Below are 20,498 nucleotides of genomic sequence, written 5' to 3'. Positions count from 1 at the left end.
ACCTGTCCTCCTGTATGGGGCCCAGGACAGCAGGGGGGCCCAGGCAGCTGGATGAATCAGAAGTGGCCAGGGAGGGTGATCGACACAGTGTGGGGGGCAATTACTGGAACCGATCCCCTGTATCGTTCTCTCTGCAGCAGCTGAAAACTGGCTTCTTCTCTTCTCCCTCCCGCTGGCTTTCAGCTGCCGCAGAGAGAGCCATACAGGCAGTGGCGGACTGACCATTCTGACACTCGGGCACTGCCCGAGGGCCCAGGGTCAGTAGGGGGCCCCATGAGATGCCCCTAGTACCTTTCATAGGCTTTTCTGGGTGTGGTTTGAGTGTGGGCTTGGAAACAGGGGCCCCATGATCCCCTATTGCCCGGGGGCCCCATGAGTTCTCAGTTTGCCCCTGCATACAGGGGATCAGTTCCAGTAATGACCCCCCCCACTGCACCCATCACCCTCCCTGTGCACCGTACGTTTCCTCCCTGCTGCCCAGGACCCCTGTGTTCCCCTACCCCCGCAGTGCTGCCGACTTCTCTCCTCTCCTGTCTACCAGCAGCTGCAAGCACACAAGGGAAGCGGGGATCCTTCTAGATGGAAGGGTCCGGTAAATATATCACATTTACCAGCCCGTTTCTTTCCTAAAAGAACACAATAAGTGATTGGTACTGATCACTCACTGTACTCATTCATAACTGAAGTATAGTAAATGCTGTGTTTTTGGAGGAGCAGGGCCCTGTCAAGGTGGTTGTATGGGGCCCCATGGTTTATAACAGCAGCCCTGCTGCTAGGTGAATTTAGTTGACTCCATAGTAATCAGAGGAGCAGGGGTTGATTATTAAGGGCTGCGCCGTGTCTCGCAGACTGCTGCTCTGATTACTTCCCCTTGTCTTCTAGAGCAGGGGTCTCCAAACTTTCTAAACAAAGGGCCACTTTACTGTCCCTCAAATTATAGGGGGCCCGGACTGTAACCATTGGGAGTAGAAATGGTCCCAATGTCATTGGGAAAAAACAGTGTCCCATCTTTGGTGTCAGTGGGAGGAATTGTGCCCAATCACTGGTGTCATGGGGAGGAATTGTGCCTCATCGTTGGTGTCATGGGGAGGAATTGTGCCCCATCATTGGTGTCAGTGGGAGGAATTGTGCCCCATCATTGGTGTTATTGAGAGGAATTGTGCCCCATTGTTGGGGTCATTGGAAGGAATTGTGCCCCATCACTGGTGTCATGGGGAGGAATTGTGCCCATCATTGGTGTCATGGGGAGGAATTGTACCCCATCATTAGTGTCAGTAGGAGGAATAGTGCCCCATCATTGGTGTCAGTGGGAGGAATAGTGCCCCGTCATTGGTGTTATTGGAAGGAATCGTGCCCCTTCATTGGTGTCAGTGGGAGGAATTGTGCCCCATTGTTGGTGTCATTAGGAGGAACTGTGTCCCATTGTTCATATCATTGGGAGGAATTGTGTCCCATTGTTCATATCATTGGGAGGAATTGTGTCCCTTCATTGGTATCAGTGGGGGGGGGGGGGAGTATGCCCTATTGTTGGTATCAGTGGATAAAAGGGCCAGTTGAAAGCAAGCAAAGGGCGCCCCCGGGCCGCAGTTTGGAGGCCACTGGTCTAAATTATTCTAGAATCATAGTGGGAGGAAGCTCAGAGTGAGCAGCCTGAATATTTCTGAAACTTCAGCCAATCTCTGGGGAGGTATTCCCAGTAGGTGGAAAGGGAGACGATAAATAGTCTGAGTCCTGAGCAACAAGGTGCACTGTTCTTGGGTCCAGTCCTGCTGGAGGAAGCCCCTGGTGCACGATTTTAGAAGAAGCTTACCTGGGGAGGGGAGGGGGGGTGCTATTCGCAAGCTTAAGTTCAAGGATCAAGTTGGGTCCAGAGAAGCTTACTGGAGAGAGACAGGAGGAAACTCGTGGGAAAGAGTCCAGCTGTGTTATGGTCTACATCTCCCTCACTAGGAAAAGCCTGGTTGATATCAGCAGGAGGCAACCGATCCTGTGGCTATGTGAGTACATGACCCCCATGCTGAAGAATAGTGATTCTGTGTAGCTTTTAACCTCTGAAAGGAGTACAGGTCACCATCAGCCTAGAGATCCTGTGAGACATTCCTTTTGGTTCCAGTGCAGCCAGAAGCTAGGAAGTCCTCAAGTTATTCAGTTCTACAGTTTATCTGGGTATCCCATGCTCCCTCACACTATCCAACTTCATCGTTCCCAAAAAACCCAAAAAGTAACCCCTAAACTGTTTTTTTTTTTACCAGTGGAAGAATAAGGAAAATGTTGCATGCCTGGCCGTGTGTGCTCTAAGGGGGGAAAAAAGGACTGCATTCACCAGCTACATCTTCATGGAGGCCACGGGTCCAATTAGAGTAGTGGAAGGGGAGGAAGAGATTCTGAGAGCTATTGAGAAAGGGAAAAATAAAGGAGGGGAATCAGGAATCTTGAGTAAGAGAAGGGATCACAAAGGAAGTGGGTACAAGTCATTCAGACTGGATGGTTTAGTAAGCCATGATTCCCCCATTTTTATGAATGCTGTCTCTGAATGGTTCAAGATATGGGATAATTTCTTATTGACCTGCATTAAATTCATATGCTCTTTGACTTTTTGAAAGTGGACTGTGAGCTTCTTCCAAGCTTTAGCAACCGCCTGGGTAGCAGCCAAAACAAGTATGTAGACAATTTCTGTTGTGTGTGATGTATGAAAATTTCTGGGGCTGTATGGTGTAGAAAGGAATGCGGTCAACTTCAGGTAGGACCACCAGGTATGTAACACATTTCCCTGTAACCTGCATCCTCTAAAACAGAGGTCTCCAAACTGCAGAGATACTACGGCCCATGCCACAAAAAGCGCGGTTACAATATGCTGACAACACCTTGACACGCCTCACCAAGAATTTTTGTGGCATTGGTACAGAAAAGGCTTCTTTCTGACAACTCGACCATGCAACTCATTTTTGTTCAAGTATCGTCCTATTGTGCTTCTTGAAACAGCCACACAGTTTTTTCCCAGAGCAGACCGTCTTTCTCCTAAGGTCACCTGTGGGGGGTTTTTCTTTGTGTCCCGAACAATTATTCTGGCAGTTGTGGCTGCAATCTTTCTTGGTCTACCTGGCCTTGGCTTGGTATCAAGAGATTCCCGAACTTTACACCTATTAATAAGTGATTGAACAGAACTGACTGGCATATGCAAGGCTTTGCCACAAAAAAAGGCCGGTTACAATATGCCTGACAACACCTTGACATGTCTCACCAAGCTTTTTTGTGGCATTGGCGCAGTAAAGACTTTTGTTCTGGCAACTAGACTATGCAGCTAATTTTTGTTCAAGTATTATCGAATTTTACTCCTTAAAACAACCACACTGTCTTTTTCCAGAGCAGCCTGGATTTCTCCTGAGGTTACCTGTGGGCAGGGGTGGACTGACAACTCATGGGGCCCCCGGGCAATAGCGGATCATGGGGCCCCTGAGTCCTTGCCCAAACTCAAAAAAGCCTATCAAAAAGGTACCAGGGGCATCTCATGGGGCCCCCTACTGACCCCGGGCCCTTGGGCAGTGCCCGAGTTTCCAAATGGTCAGTCTGCCCCTGCCTGTGAGTTTTTATTTGTGCCCCAAACAATTCTTCTGGCAGTCGTGGCTGCAGTCTTGCTTGGTCTACCTGACCTTGTCTTGGTATCAAGAGATCCCGAACTCTCCACTCCTTCATAAGTGATTGGACAGCACTGATTGGAATATTCAAGGTTTTGGACATCTTTTTATATTCTTTTCTTTCTATATAAAGTTCCATTACCTTGTTATGCGGGTCTTTTGACAGTTCTTTTCTGCTGGCTCCATATCTAGCCTGCTCAGTGCATCCATGTGAGAACTTACAAACTCACTGACAGAGGTGGGAAAGGAACCTTTCATTTCCACTTTAACCCGTGTGTGTCACCTTGTGTGTCCATACCAAGGCCGAACATTCCAGGGGAGGGAAACGTTTGATCCGGCCATTTGGGGGTTTCCGTTATCATTAGGATTTAAAAAGGAGCCAAACAACTCTGTGATAATAAATGGCTTCATATGAACACTATGCTTAAACAAAAGACAGCTTTTTGGCAGATCAGTCAGATTTTCAATATCAAAGCCAAAATGTCACCATTTCTGCCAGGGGATGCAAACTTTTGAGCACAGCTGTATATATGTTCCAAGTTGGACCAATGTATCTATGCAACAATCATGCCTGGAGTTCAGCTTTCATGAATGATCTGGTTGTGTCCCGGGCATTGGGAGCCACCCTGGGCAGGTCAGATGACATTCGTGTTGGCATAACCAATCAGACTCAGCTGACACCTCTGCGACATTTTCATCACAACCTCCTGCACCACCTCGTCCCATACCTAGGACCAAACTCCGAGTCTGACAGCCGCTAATATCTGGGTCACTAGCAATAATTTATCCCCCGGCAGAAAAGCTGCCAGCCAGACTTTGGTAATGAGGCCTTAGATTTGCGCCACTGAATGTGCATAATAATTACATCTTCTGGGATCCTTCCACTGAGCAGAACAATTATGATTGCGCCTAATTGTATTACCGAACGCCCGAAAAAATACATCTCTGGGGGGGGGCAGGACTCTCATTGGCAGCAACTGAGTCAGGGCAGAGCAAGCTACGCTGAGCAATGAACACCGCGCATCACATTAGAGAAGAGAGGTGACGTCCGTGGAGATGTATGTGCTGATCCAGCTGAGAGCTTCTATTATTCCTATATGTCCCAGTTATACATTCCATGTGTATCGCTGAGCCAGAACATCCCAACATACAACATGTGCAACTTAATAGGACACCAGGGGCAGACTGATCATTCAGGCACTGCCTGAGGGCCCGGGGTCAGTAGGGGGCCCCATGAGATGCCCCTGGTTCCTTTCATAGGCTTTTTTTTGGGTGTGGTTTAAGTGTGGGCGAGGACACAGGGGCCCCATGATCCCCTATTGTCCAGGGGCCCCATGAGTTGTCAGTCCCTGTAGGACACTGAACTGTCCCAACACTTCCAAAGTAGATCTAAGCGCAAAACTTAAAATAAAAAAATTTGGATAGAGTAAGGGAGGGTTATAACCTCTGTCATTTCATTTTTTGCCATCTGTGTCCCCACTGGGGAGATATCCCTTCACTTCATGTCCCATAGCCAAACCAGGAAGTCAGAGGAAATCCCTCAGCCCCCCCTACCCTACCCATTGTGGGACCCCGTTTGGCTGCAATCCCAGCTGCAAGTCTTTTTGGGGATGTCTCTTTGCACATCTAGAGAGGGACATTTCTGCCCGTTCTTCTTTGCAGGATGGCTCAAGCTCAGTCAGATTGGATGGAGGGCGTCAGGGAACAGCAATTTTCAAGTCTGGCCACAGAATTACCTATAGAATTGTTTACTTCCACTGATGCTGAGGCATTTTCTACTCCCACTGGCCACAGTCCGGCTTCCCCAAGGTTCAAAGGGCAGTAAACTGGCCCTCTGTTGGGAAAGTTTGGAGACTCCTGGCCTATATAATTTATTTTGTCTTAATGGAAAAAAACTAATTATTGAAAGAAACTATTCTGTATACAAGAGGTGATCCCAGCAGAAGGATGGAGCTTCAAGAGAGCACAAAAGTGACCCAGCCTTCGCACACAATGCTCAACACAATGCTCGCATATATTATTATTATTATTATTATAATACAGGATTTATGGCACCAAGGGTTTGCTCAGCGCTTTACATGTGGGAGACAATACAGCAACAATACAGTTCAATACAAGAGGGATTTGAGGGCCTGATCCTTGGAGCTTACAATCTAAGAGGGAGGGGTGAGTGGTACAATAGGTAAAATTCTGGGGGATGGAGTGGTTGGAAGAGTAGAGGATTCCAGTATTTGCAGAGGGCGGGATAGGCTTCCCTGAAGAGATAGTTTTTCAATGATCGCCTAAAGGTAAGTAGAGTAGGTGATAGTCTGATAGATTGGGGTAGGGAGTTCCAGAGGATGGGTGATGCCCTGGAGAAGTCTTGGAGACGAGCATGGGAGGAGGAGATAAGGGAGCTAGAGAGTAGGAGGTCTTGCGAGGAGTGGAGAGTACGGTTTGGGTGATATTTAGAGATAAGATCGGATATGGAAATTGCGGCAATGTTATGGATGGCTTTGTATGTCATTGTTAGTGTTTTGAATTTTATCCGTTGGGAGCCAGTGGAGGGATTGGCAGAGAGGGGTGGAGGCCAGTGGAGGGATTGGCAGAGAGGGGTGGAGGACACTGAATGGGGGCCAGTGGAGGGATTGTTAGAAAGGGGTGGACGACACTGAATGGAGGTCAGTGGAGGGATTGACAGAGAGGGGTGGACGACACTGAATGGAGGTCAGTGGAGGGATTGGCAGAGAGGAGTGGAGGACACTGAATGGGGGCCAGTGGAGGGATTGTTAGAAAGGGGTGGAGGACACTGAATGGAGGCCAGTGGAGGGATTGGCAGAGAGGAGTGGAGGACACTGAATGGGAAGCCAGTGGAGGGATTGGCAGAGAGGGGTGGAGGACACTGAATGGGGGCCAGTGGAGGGATTGTTAGAAAGGGGTGGACGACACTGAATGGAGGCCAGTGGAGGGATTTGCAGAGAGGAGTGGAGGACACTGAATGGGAAGCCAGTGGAGGGATTGTTAGAAAGGGGTGGACGACACTGAATGGAGGTCAGTGGAGGGATTGACAGAGAGGGGAGGCGGATATGGAACGGTTAGTGAGGTGGATGAGTCTGGATGAGTCTGGCAGCAGTGTTCATGATAGACTGGAGGGGGGATAGCCTGCGATGAGGAGGGAGTTACAATAGTCGAGGCGTGATATAACAAGGGAGTGAATAAGTAGCTTAGTGGTTTCCGAGGTTAGGAACGGTCGTATCTTGGAGATGTTGCGGAGGTGAAGTCTACATGATTTTGTCAGCGATTGGATCTGGGGCTGGAAGGACAGATGGGAGTCTAGGATTACACCTAGTACCCTGGCATGGGGGGAGGGACTGATGATTGTGTTATTGATCTTGATAGAGAAGTCAGGGGAGGGGGCACGGGCTGGGGGAATACTAGGAGCTCAGTTTTGGAGAGGTTGAGTTTGAGGAAGTGGAGTGACATCCAAGCCGATATGTCACTTAGTAGGCTGGTGATGCGATTGGAGACTGAGGGGGTGAAGAGAGGGGTAGACAGATAGATTTGCATGTCATCAGCATAGAGATGGTAATTGAAGCCGTGGGAGTTTATCAAGTGACCACGGGAGGAGGTGTAGATGGAGAAGAGAAGGGGTCCAAGGACAGAACCTTGAGGGACCCCTACAGAGAGAGGAAGTGAAGAGGAGGTGGCAGTGTTATAGGTAACACTGAAGGAGTGCTGCGATAGATAGGAGAACCAGGAGAGAGCGGAGTCTCTGAGGCCAAGAGAGTGGAGTTTTTTTAGGAGGAGGGGATGGTCAACCGTATCAAAAGCCGCGGAGAGGTCGAGTAGTAGGAGTATTGAATAGTGGCTGTTGGTTTTTGCAGTTAGTAGGTTGTTAGAGAGTTTTACTAGGGCAGTTTCAGTGGAGTGTACCGGGTGAAAGCCAGACTGTGAAGGGTGAAGAAGGTTGTTGTCGGTGAGGTGGGAGCTCAGGTGATTGTAGACTAAGCGTTCTAGGAGTTTAGAGGTAAATGGCAGCAGGGAGATGGGTCTTATGTTGTTCAGGTTGGTGGGGTCCAGGGAGGGCTTGTTAAGTATGGGAGTGATGTGCGCGGCATATACACATCTGTCATATATCTGTGTACAGTCAAGTGCTTGTTAAATAAAATCCATGAACCTCGATCAATATCAATATCTCTTGAGTTGCATAATTGCATTCCTTCGCTGCCTTCATGTGACATGTGCACTTCTGAAATGGTTTTACTGGCTTTTCAAACCTAGCTCATGCAAGAGTGTCCTGATATCACATCTTCGCATTCTTTGATAATTGCCTGTGAAGCGGCATGGCCTGGCTGTCATCGTGGAGGGTTAATTGGGTAACCAGATCTCAAGAAGCTGAACTTTGATATTTTAACAAAGTTACTCAGTGACACCGCGGAGTGGAAAAACAGTCACTGCGGACAACATCAACGCGGGCCTTCATCTGTCAATGCGCCACCCAGTTGGCTCAGATCAAAATGTCAGCCATGAGTATTTAGAACATGAAAATGATTGGGGCAAGTCAGTTTATCTTTGGCATATTATGGATTCAGTTTAAAGGGAACCTGTCACCTGTTAGCCTGATAGACATTCCAGGAGTCAACATTTCTAGAGACTGCAAGAAAATTTTGCCCATTATTTCTCTTGTAGCCATAAAAGGCGTCACGGTTTGGCCTGCAGTTCCCTGCTTGTGAAATTCTTACCTCCTTGCTGCAGTGGTTCTGCTGGACCTGTGCTCTTCACATGTGCTGCTGGCTTCTGCGTTCACATATCGCCATCACCTGCTTTACAGCAGATTTCTATCCTGTTCCCGTCTATCACTTCTTCTTCCAGCTCCCAATCTGCTTGTATTGCTAGATAGGTGGTTAATGTTATTTCCCGGTTTTTCTTTGTTGGGTTTTCTTGGGCTGTGCCCAAGACTGGCTAAATCAATCTTGTTGACAATCAGACCATGTATGGTGACCATTTTAAGCGCCCAATAGGTATTTAAGGTTGGCCCTGTATGGCACGATGGTGGATTCATAATAATAAAATAATATTTGAGATTACACTGACCAGAGGTCCTGTAAGCAAATTTATACAGTGCAGTAAAAAAGTATGTAGTCAGCCACCAATGGTGCAAGTTCTCCCACTTACAAAGATGAGAGAGGCCTGTAATTGGCATCATAGGGAGACCTCAACTATGAGAGACAAAATGAGAAAACAAATCCAGACAATCACATTGGCTGATCTGGAAAGAATTTATTTGCAAATTATGGTGGAAAATAAGTATTTGGTGAATATGAAAAGTTCATGTCAATACTTTGTTATATATCCTTTGTTGGCAATGACAGAGGTCAGACGTTTCCTGGAAGTCTTCACAAGGTTGGCACACACTGTTGCTGGTATGTTGCCCATCCTCCATGCAGATCTCCTCTAGAGCAGTGATGTTTTGGGGCAGTCGCTGGGCAACACGGACTTTCAACTCCCTCCAAAGGTTTTCTATGGGGTTGAGATCTGGAGACTGGCTAGGCCACTCCAGGACCTTGAAATGCTTCTTACGAAGCCACTCCTTCATTGCCCGGGCGGTATGTTTGGGATCATTGTCATGTTGGAAGACCCAGCCACGTTTCATCTTCAATGCCCTTGCTGATGGAAGGAGGTTTGCACTCAAAATCTCACAATACATGGCCCCATTCATTCTGTCCTGTACATGGATCAGTCATCCTGGTTCCTTTGCGGAGAAACAGCCCCAAAGCATGATGTTGCCACCCCCATGCTTCACAGTAGGTATGGTGTTCAAACAGGTGCCACTGATACAGGTAATGAGTGCAGGACAGAGGAGCCTCTTAAAGAAGAAGGTCCAGGTCTGTGAGAGCCAGAAATCTTGCTTGTTTGTAGGAGACCAAATACTTATTTTCCACCATAATTTTCAAATAAATTCTTTCCAGATCAGCCAATGTGATTGTCTGGATTTGTTTTCTCATTTTGTTTCTCATAGTTGAGGTCTCCCTATGATGCCAATTACAGGCCTCTCTCATCTTTGTAAGTGGGAGAACTTGTACAATTGGTGGGGACTAAATACTTTTTTGCCCCCCTGTCTTTGTAGGTGGGGATCTTGTAGGCCCTCTAAGAACCCTGGCCTAGTCATGGCTTCGGCTGCTGTACTGCCTGTCCTCAGGTCATTTTTCAGTTATATTCCTGTGTAGCCAACTGCCAGATCAAAATGCAATGCAGCTTTATGGCTTTTTCTTTTCTTTTCAAAAACAATTTCCACTGTATTTTGTTTCTTGTGTCCAGATGCTTGTATGACGATTAATGAGAGAACATGGCTTTTCCATCACTTCGTCATTCCCAATCTTGTGTTCTGATTGCAGGATGCTGTCCAAAGACCCAGAGCTGCGACCGAGTGCCAAAGACATCCTAAGCTTTCCATATGTCGCCGACAGAGCAAAGGTACGGAAGGAAAGTCTGCTTGTCGGGTCATAAAACCAGAAAATTGGGATAGAAAATATTAGTAATCCTATTAGAATTCCCATCCAGAAGGTCAGCCCAACAACTAGGCATCTGGGAGTTTGGGTCGGCAAAGGCATCCTCCATGTTTCCCTTAGGCAAGGTTTACTTCAAAAGGAAACTATAATGTTTTTTGGAAGATCTGTTGTTGCTGCTGGGGAAAGTCTAATCTTTCTGGGGTGGATCTTTTGTTGCTGGGGTGGTATTTTGTTGTAGGCGGTCCATTGCTGCTGTGTGGGGGATCTATTGTTGCTGAGGGGATCTATTTTACTGCTTTTCTTGTTATCATTAACAAATTGCATACAAATTTTTAGCACCTCAGAATGATACTTGGCTTGGGAGGTAGGACGGGGATACAACCAAGGGACGATGCACGGGGGGGGGGGGGGGGGCGGAGTGGATGGATGGATGGGTGGGTGGACAGAGACATGAATGGATGGATGTAGGGATTGATGGATGGAGACATGGATGGATGGAGGGATAGAGACGATGGATGGATAGATGGAGACATGGATGGAGAAATGGATGAATGGAGGCATGGATGGAGAGGTGGATGGATGGATGGAGACATGGATGGAGAAATGGATGGCTGGAGACATGGATAGATGGATAGATGGAGGTATGGATGGTGAAATGGATGTTTGGATGGATAGATGGAGACATGGATGGATGGAGACATGATTGGATGGATGGAGACATGGCTGGATGGATAGATGGAGAGATGGTTGGATGGAGAGATAGATGGAGACATGGATGGGTGGATGGATGGAGACATGGATGGATGGATGGATGGAGACATGGATGGATGGATAGATAGATGGAGACATGGATGGATGGGTGATTGGATGGATGGAGACATGGATGGATAGATAAATGGAGACATGGATGGATGGGTGATTGGATGGAGACATGAATGAATGGCTGGAGACATGGATGGATAGATAGATGGAGACATGGGTGGATGGATGGATGGATAGATAGATGGAGACATGGATGGATGGAGGAGTGTGTTGTAAATATTAAAAATGAATGAAATAGGGTGTTTTATTGGCGGTTCTCAGACGCAGCGCACTTCCACTTTACAGACACAGATCAATAAATTCGTCTTTCTCTGGTGATGGCCGATCATTTCACAAGACTTTTTTTCCCTTTGCCATAACCTGCAGCCCTTACTGGCATTAATAATCCGCCAACCTCGGCCCTTCGATCCGCCAACCTCGACCCTTTGTTCCGCCACCGGTTGTGGAACGAGTTAAAGAGCCGCCATTGTTCCCATTCTGTCTCCAAACCGCAAATCATCTGCAATTAGGAGCGCGCTAACCTCTGTGAGCCGTGTGAGGAGATCGCTCGTGGACTGAATTGCTGCCGGCATTCTTCTCCCACCCGCCACGCTGAGAGCCGATGGGAAGAGCGAGATGAAGGAGCGCAGGAATGTGTTGGGAGGAGTGCAGGCCTGGCGGGGGGGGGGGGGGGGGGCACATCCAAGAAGCTCCTCTACCTTCTACACTTCAAAGCTGCGTCAGGAGAGGTTTCCCTGGGAGAAGCCACGTCTGATGTCTGTGAGTGAGGGCCCAGAGGAGTCTAAATGATACCTCTGAGGGAAATTACTAAATACTAAACTATCAAGAGGACTCCACCATGCCCAGCCACAGGGCCCAGCCACAGGGCCCAGCCACAGAGCCCAGCCACAGGGCCCAGCCACAGAGCCCAGCCACAGAGCTCAGCCACAGGGCCCAGCCACAGGGCCCAGCCACAGTGCCCAGCCACAGGGCCCAGCCACAGAGCTCAGCCACAGAGCCCAACCACAGAGCTCAGCCACAGAGCCCAGCCACAGAGCTCAGCCAGAGGGCCCAGCCACAGAGCTCAGCCAGAGGGCCCAGCCACAGGGCCCAGCCACAGCACACAGCCACAGGGCCCAGCCACAGAGCTCAGCCACAGGGCCCAGCCACAGGGCGCAGCCACAGAGCTCAGCCACAGGACCCAGCCACAGGACTCAACCACAGGACCCAGCCACAGAACACAGCGCCCAGCCACAAGACTCAACCACAGAGCCCAGCCACAGAGCCCAGCCACAGAGCCCAGTCACAGGGCCCAGCCACAGAGCCCAGCCACAGAGCTCAGCCACAGGGCCCAGCCACAGGGCCCAGCCACAGTGCCCAGCCACAGGGCCCAGCCACAGAGCTCAGCCACAGAGCCCAACCACAGAGCTCAGCCACAGAGCCCAGCCACAGAGCTCAGCCAGAGGGCCCAGCCACAGGGCCCAGCCACAGCACACAGCCACAGGGCCCAGCCACAGAGCTCAGCCACAGGGCCCAGCCACAGTGCCCAGCCACAGGGCGCAGCCACAGAGCTCAGCCACAGGACCCAGCCACAGGACTCAACCACAGGACCCAGCCACAGAACTCAGCCACAGCGCCCAGCCACAAGACTCAACCACAGAGCCCAGCCACAGAGCCCAGTCACAGCGCCCAGCCACAGAGCTCAGCCACAGAGCTCAGCCACAGAGCCCAGCCACAGAACTCAGCCACAGCGCCCAGTCACAGGACTCAGCCACAGCGCTCAACCACAGCACCCAGCCACAGTGCTCAGCCACCACACTCAACCACAGCCACAGCCATCTTCTAGTGCTGGCCATACCAGTGCCACCCTGATTTATCCTGATAATGGACAACAGACACCCCCCCCCCAGCCCTGTCCCAAACAGCAATGGACACGCCCCCAGCCCTATCTCACAAACCAATAAACACGCCCCCCCTATCCCACACAGCAATGGACATGCCCCCAGCCCTATCCCACACAGCAATAGACACGCCCCCAGCCCTATCCCACTGAGCAATAGACACACCCCTATCCCTATCCCACCCATAGCAATGGACACGCCCCCAGTCCTATTCCACACAGCAATAGATGCGAACCAGCCCTATCCTACAGAGCAATGGACACGCCCCCAGCCCTATCCCACAGTGCAATGGACACGCCCCCAGCCCTATCCCACAGCATAATGGACACGCCCCCAGCCCTATCCCACAGAGCAATAGACACGCCCCCCAGTTTCATGGTGTCATGTGAGGCCAATCTTCTAATGCTGCACTTAGATCACGCCCTCTGATGTGCTTTTGTGTTAGAGCCTCGGTCAGCCTTTCAATGTTGTCTGCATTGTCATGGCAGAGATCTACTCTTATTATTGGTCACAGAGATACCCTCCACTGAGGTCATCTGTTCTGGTGACATCTATCGGCAGTTCAGGGACAAGGACATGTAGAGCCCAGGGCGAACATGCCAAACTGTGACCCCCCCCCCAGATGTATGAGCAATATGTGTCACCAAAAATCTCCCCCCAGAAAACTGAGCACTATGATTACCCCCTAAGCATAAATCCCCCTCATCCCAGTGCAAATTCACCCCCCTGCTGAAATCCCTATCCCCAGCACAAATCTTTGCCACCCCCATCCCCCAAATCCCCCCAGAATGAATGGCACCCCCCCAAAAAAACTCCCCTCCTAGGATCCTAGCACAAATCCTCTACCCCTCAAATTGCACATCTCCCCCACTCCAAATCCCTCCTCCCAGGGTGAACATGCCAAACTGTGCAACCACCCCCCCCCCTCCAGATGTACGAGCAATGTGTGTCAGCAGAAATCCCCCCCAAAAAAACTGAGCGCTAATCTGCATGAAGTGACTGCTGATGACGTCTTTCTGGTTCAATGGTTGGTCTCCCGGAGCATCCTGGGATATCTCATGCCTGCAATTCCTCCAAAACAAAGTGAAGCTAAAGCGGAATAAAAGCCACCAAAAGCTGCAGGTGCTGCAAGTGAGCGTTGCCATAGACGTCTATGGAGGCTTTGGAGATGCTTTGACGCACCAAGAAAGTGACGTGGGGGATCATTTTTGAAGCGAAGCAAATGCAACATGTGAACAGGACTGTAAGGTGATCATTTTATTTAGTGACAGGAGCTTTGATTGGCATTCAGAGTGCTTTAAAAAAGCGTGTAATGCCACATTTTGAGGGAAGTGTAAAGGAGCCCTCACTATTATATTCACACATGGTGAAGGTTTGGCTGGATGTTCTACTAATACTTCTCAACAGGGGCGGACTGACAACTCATGGGGCCCCTGGGCAATAGGGGATCATGGGGCCCCTGTGTCCTTGCCCAAACTCAAAAAAGCCTGTGAAAAAGGTACCAGGGGCATCTCATGGGGCCCCCTACTGACCCCGGGCCCTCGGGCAGTGCCCGAGTTTCCACATGGTCAATCCGCCCCTGCTTCTCTATGACTGACCTCTAGCCTTGGTATAGTTGTACTAATATTCTCTGTATTTATTGTTTTTCTTTTTTATGAAGGGAGATTTTTGGCCCCCCAAACGCGTAGGCCACATCTGCCTTCCTATTGTTATGTGTGATAACAATAAAGGATTTTGAACTCTTGTCTCTCTTTGGTGCTCAGTTTTTGGAGTTCTCATTTTGGGTGTCCCCCATCTCCTGGAGCCCCTCCGCTTTGTGGAGATATGCCAAAGCCAAGCCATTGGGCTCAACAGGTGACTCTTTGTTACGGGTTAAGGATCCATTTCCAGCACTTCACCTCTTCTTCTCTTTGTACAAAAAATGTTTTACTTCAAAGCCCAAATCCATCTTCCTTATAAAAATAGCGATCATTTTTCGGAGGTCAGCAATGGCAGCTTCCATGTTCCTCTCAGGTAAGATTTGCTCTAATGTCATTGGACATTATATGGTTCCATCACAATGTATTCAGCTCTCCATCCTCTAGCCTGGCCTGACCAATGATGTGATATTACTTTCCGCAGGCTCCCGATGTACTAAGTGCTGTTCTGTGCCTTTGCAGGTTCTGGCAGAATGGTTGCAGGGGGTGCTGAGTCAGGACAGGCAGGTCTCCGTGGATGATGACGCGATCAGAATCGCAGCTGCCATGTGAGTACAATGATCACACTGGTACATATGAAGCTGTAACTCAAATTCGATATTTAATATCAATACAGCTTTCACTGTTTTGGCCGTTGACCAGCAAATCCATATTTCCATGTTTAGAATTCTTGTTTTTTGTTCCAAATTCCAAAACTGTAACCATCCAGAACATGTCGTGTCATTTAGCTGGACTCATAATTCTTTATTTGAAACCAATGGCCACTACTCCATACTCTTACTACTAGACCTCTCTGTGGCCATTGATACTGTTGACCACTCGCTCGTTCTCAATAAACTCCACTGCCTTAGTCTCCGAGATTCTGCTCTCTCCTGGTTCTCCTCCTACCTATCACAGCGCTCTTTCAGTGTTACCTATAAGTCGGTCTCCTCCTCTCCACTTCCTCTTTCTGTAGGGGTTCCTCAAGACTCTGTTTCTGGACCCCCTTCTCTCCTTTATCTACACCTCCTCTTTGGGTCACCTGATAACCTCCCATGGCTTCAAATACCACCTCTATGTCAATGACACCCAAAACTATCTCTCTACTCCTCACCTCCTTCCTTCAGTCTCCTCTCACATTACTAACTTACTAACTGACATATCAGCATGGATGTCGCACCACTTCCACAAACGAAATCCCTCTAAAACCGAGCTGATAATATTCCCCCTGCTCGTGCCCTCCTACATGACTTTTCCATCAAGATCAATGATAAAACTATCAGTTCCTCCCCTCAAGCCAAAGTACTAGGTAATCCTAGACTGAACTCTCCTTTTGGCCCCAATTCCAATCACTGTCAAAAGCTTGTAGACTTCACCTCTAAAATTCGCTGCTTTTTAACCAATGAAGCCACCAGGCTACTCATTCACTCCCTTGTTATCGCTCGCCTTGACTATTGCGACTCCCTTCTCATAGGCCGACCTCATCGAAGGCTATCCCCTCTTCAGTCTATCATGAATGTTGCTGCCAGGATCATGTACCTTACTAACCGCTCAGTGTCTGCCATCCCTCTCTGCCAATCCCTCCAATGGCTTCCACTCAGTGTCCTCCATCCCTCTCTGCCAATCCCTCCAATGGCTTCCACTCAGTGTCCTCCACCCCTCTCTGCCAATCCCTCCAATGGCTTCCACTCAGTGATCTCCATCCCTCTCTGCCAGTCCCTCCAATTGCTTCCACTCAGTGTCTTCCATCCCTCTCTGCCAATCCCTCCAATGGCTTCCACTCAGTGTCTGCCATCCCTCTCCGCCAACCCCTCCACTGGCTTCCACTCAGTATCCTCCATCCCTCTCTGCCAATCCCTCCAATGGCTCCCATTCAGTGTCCTTCATCCCTCTCTGCCAATCCCTCCAATGGCTCCCACTCAGTGTCCTTCATCCCTCTCTGCCAATCCCTCCAATGGCTTCCACTCAGTGTCCTCCACCCCTCTCTGCCAATCCCTCCAATGGCTCCCACTCAGTGTCCTTCATCCCTCTCTGCCAATCCCTCCAATGGCTTCCACTCAGTGTCCTCCATCCCTCTCTGCCAATCCCTCCAATGGCTTCCACTCAGTGTCTGCCATCCCTCTCTGCCAACCCCTCCACTGGCTTCCGATTGCCCAGCGAATGAAGTTCAAAATACTAACAATATACAAAGCTATCCACATCTCTGCCCCCATCTACATCACCAATCTTGTCTGCAAATCAGGGCTATGAATAAGGGGGTACCACCAGTCCTCCTGCAGGGGGCCCAGGCCAGCAGGGGTGTGAATCAGATGTAGTCAGGGAGAATGATCAGAACAGCGGAGGGGCGATTACTGGAACTGATCTCCTGTATGGCTCTTTCTGCAGCAGATGAAAGCTGGCTTCTTCTTCTCTCTCTCCCATTGGTTTTCAGCTGCTACAGAGAGAGCCATACAGGGGATCAGTTCCAGTAATTGCCCCTCATCACCCTCCTTGTGCACCATATGTTTACCCCTGCTTCCCAGGCCCCTTCACCCCCACAGTGCAGCTGACTACCCTCCTCTCCTTCCCACCGGCATCTCCTCTCCTTTCTACCAACAAAAGAACCCTTCAGGATGGAGAGTGGGGGAAGGTTTCAGTAAATATGTCACATTTACCAGCCCCTTCCTTTCCTGAATGAACGCAATGAGCTATCAGTACTGATCACTTGCTGTGTGACAACACGTCCAACCTTGAAGCAGATGGGCTACAGCAGCAGAAGACCACACCAGGTGCCATTCCTGTAAGCTAAGAACAGGGAATGGAGGCTACAATTCGCACAGAATCACCGAAATTGGACAATAGAAGATTGGAAAACCATTGCCTGGTCTGATGAGTCTGGATTTCAGCTTCGACATCCAGATGGTAGGGTCAGAATTTGACGTAAACAACAAGAAAGCATGGATCCATCCTGCCTTGTATCAACGGTTCAGACTGGTGGTGGTGTCATAGTGTGGGGGGGAGATTTTCTTGGCACACTTTGGGCCCCTTAGTACCAATTGAGCATCGTTTAAACCCCACGACCTACCTGAGTATTGTTGCTGACCATGTCCATCCCTTTATGACTCCAGTGTCCCCATCTTCTGATGGCTCCTTCCAGCAGGATAATGCTCCATGTCACAAAGCTCAAATCATCTCCAACTGGTTTCTGGACCATGACAATGAGGTCACTGGACTCCAATCGCCTCCACAGTCACCAGATCTCCATCCAATAGAGCAGCTTTGGGATGTGGTGAAAGGGGAAATTCCCATCATGGATGTGTAGCTGACAAATCTGCAGCAACTGTGTGATGCTATCATGTCAATATGGAGCAAAATCTCTGAGGAACATTTCCAACACCTTGTTGGATCTACACCACGAAAAATGAAGGCATTTCTGAAGGCAAAAGGGGGTGCAACCCAGTACTAGCAAGGTGGACCTAATAAAGTGGCCAGTGAGTGTACATTGGAGACCACTCTTGATCTTTTAGAAGATATCAAAGGATACGGCTGGCTGGAATTTGAAACATGTTTCCCAAGGAGGTGCATCTGAAAAAGCCAAGATAGAGTCACTGCCTCTCATGTGAAGACAAAAGTAGCCACAATGCCACTGGGCAATCTTACAAGTATAATCCTTCATAAGAGGATCTAGCCCCCAACAGTGTAGCTATAATGTCACAATATGAGAAGGTAGCCAGTGTAGCCAGTGGTATTAAGAACTTGTATATTCAAATAGTGGCATGGGATCCCCAGCAGTGTTCATAAAAAGGACAAATCTTAGAGTCTTGCAGTATTCACATCCTTCATCTTTTGAAGATATCAAAGGATGACTACTAATGCTACTGACTTTGAATTTTTTAAAATGCAACTGCAGTTCTTCTTTAACAACCAGGCTGCTCCTCCTACAAAAAAAATGAAGTTTTAAAACACATTAAAAACGAGCGTAAAATCACGTAATTATACAGCAGCTCTAGTGTGAACCTAGGCTTAGACGCATGGGGTTAAATAGACGGTGATCGCCAGTTCACACCTGAATGCGTTCATGCTTACACACATTTTAACCTATTAATGTCAAAGGGCTGCCAAACGTGGAGGAACACACAAAGAGTACAGCAAGCACAACTTTAAAAACTGCACCATACCAAACCATGTGGTACTGCATTACCATGCGGTTTGGGGGCTGCAAATGCGCATGAGTTTCCTAAATGCATTTTGGAGTGCCAACAACAATTTCTTCCTGGAGAGAATAAGGAAGAAGTTGAGGGAAAAGTGTGCAGCTGTCCCAGAGGCGGACTGACAACTCATGGGGCCCCCGGGCAATAGGGGATCATGGGGCCCCTGTGTCCTCACCCACACTCAAACCACACCCAAAAAAGCCCATGAAAGGTACCAGGGGCATCTCATGGGGCCCCTTACTGACCCCAGGCCCTCGGGCAGTGTAGAGTCTGAATCTCCCTCACTTAGAAGAGCCTGGTGGACATCGGAAGGAGGCAACTGATGATCATGCGGCCATTTGAGTAGCTGAGTCACCGTCAGCATTGGAGATTCTGTGGGACATTTTTGTGCAGTTAAGCAAAATAGAGAAAAGTCCGCAAAGTGTTCAGTTCATCAGTTGTGGGATATTCCATGCTCCATTCACCCCATCCAAGTTCATTGTTCCAGTAAAGCCCTTCCAGATACCCCTACAGCCCTAGCCAAAAGTTTTGAGAATGACACAAATAGAAATTTACCAGCAAGGAAACACTGACAGTCATCATTGCACAAAAAGGAATTCACAGGCAAGGATATTGCTGCTGCTAAGATTGCACCTAAATCAACCATTTATTGGATTATCAAGAACTAAAAGAAGATAGGTTCAATTGTTGTCAAGAAGGCTTCAGGGCACCCAAGAAAGTCCAGCAAGCGCCAGGACCGTCTCCTAAAGTTGATTTAGCTGCGGGATGGGGGCACCACCAACGCAGAGCTTGCTCAGGAATGGCAGCAGGCAGGTGTGATGCATCAGCATGCAGAGTGAGAAGACTTGGAGGATGGCCTGGTGTCAAGAAGGGCAGCAAAGAAGCCACTTCTATCCAGAAAAACCATCTGGGACAGACTGATATTCTGCAAAAGGTCCAGGGACTGGACAACTGAGGACTGGGGTAAAGTCATTTTCTCTGATGAATCCCTTTTCCGATTGTTTGGAGCATCCTGAAAAAACTTTGTCCGGTGAAGAAAAGGTGAGCGCTACCATTGGTCCTGTGTCATGCCAACAGTGAAGCATCCTGAGACCATTCCTGTGTGGGGGTCACTTCTCAGCCAAGGGAGTGGAGCTCACTCACAATTCTGCCTAAGAACACGGCCATGAATAAAGAATGGTACAAAAATATCCTCTCCCACCTATCCAAGAACAGTTTGGCGAGGAACAATGCCTGCTCCAGCATGATGGAGCACCTTGCCATAAAGTCATAACTAAGTGGCTTGGGGAACAAAACATCGAAATTTGGGGTCCATGGCCTGGAAACTCCCCAGACCTTAATCCTATTGAGAACTTGTGGTCAGTCCTTAAGAAGCGGGTGAACCCCCCCCCCCCAAATTCTGACAAACTCCAAGCATTGATTATGCAAGAATGGACTGCCATCACTCAGGATGTGGTCCAGAAGGGTATTGACAGCGTGCCGGGGCAAATTGCAGAGGTCTTGAAAAAGAAGGCTCAACAATGCAAATATCGACTATTTGCATAAACGTCATGTGATTGTCAATAAAAGCCTCTGACATGTATGAAATGCTTGTAATTATACTTCAGTATCCCATAGTAACATCTGACAAAAACAGCTAAAAACACTGAAGCAGCAGACTTTTTGAAAATTAATATTTGTGTCATTCTCAAGCCAGGGCTGTAGACCACGGGTATCAAACTGGTGGCCCTCTAGCTGTTGCCAAACTACAAGTCCCATGAGGCATTGCAAATTGACAGTTACAAGCATGACTCCCAAAGGCAGAGGC

At 48.9% G+C, this 20,498-nt stretch overlaps 1 protein-coding gene across 1 annotated transcript in view; it reads left to right on the top strand.

The window, feature by feature from the left end:
• Positions 1-20,498, top strand: part of LOC149434822 (serine/threonine-protein kinase Nek11-like) — a 202,083-nt gene that overhangs the window by 61,841 nt on the left and 119,744 nt on the right. The window contains exons 7-8 of the mRNA XM_089663332.1: positions 10,010-10,088; positions 14,985-15,070. Coding sequence (XP_089519458.1) covers positions 10,010-10,088; positions 14,985-15,070 — 165 coding nt within the window. The remainder of the gene's footprint in view (positions 1-10,009; positions 10,089-14,984; positions 15,071-20,498) is intronic.

Source organism: Staurois parvus, unplaced genomic scaffold (genome assembly GCF_062004578.1).
Source record: "Staurois parvus isolate SC_StPar_1 unplaced genomic scaffold, SC_StPar_1.0 ptg001667l, whole genome shotgun sequence".
NCBI lineage: Eukaryota > Metazoa > Chordata > Amphibia > Anura > Ranidae > Staurois > Staurois parvus.
This window is presented reverse-complemented; position numbering and strand designations above follow the sequence as displayed.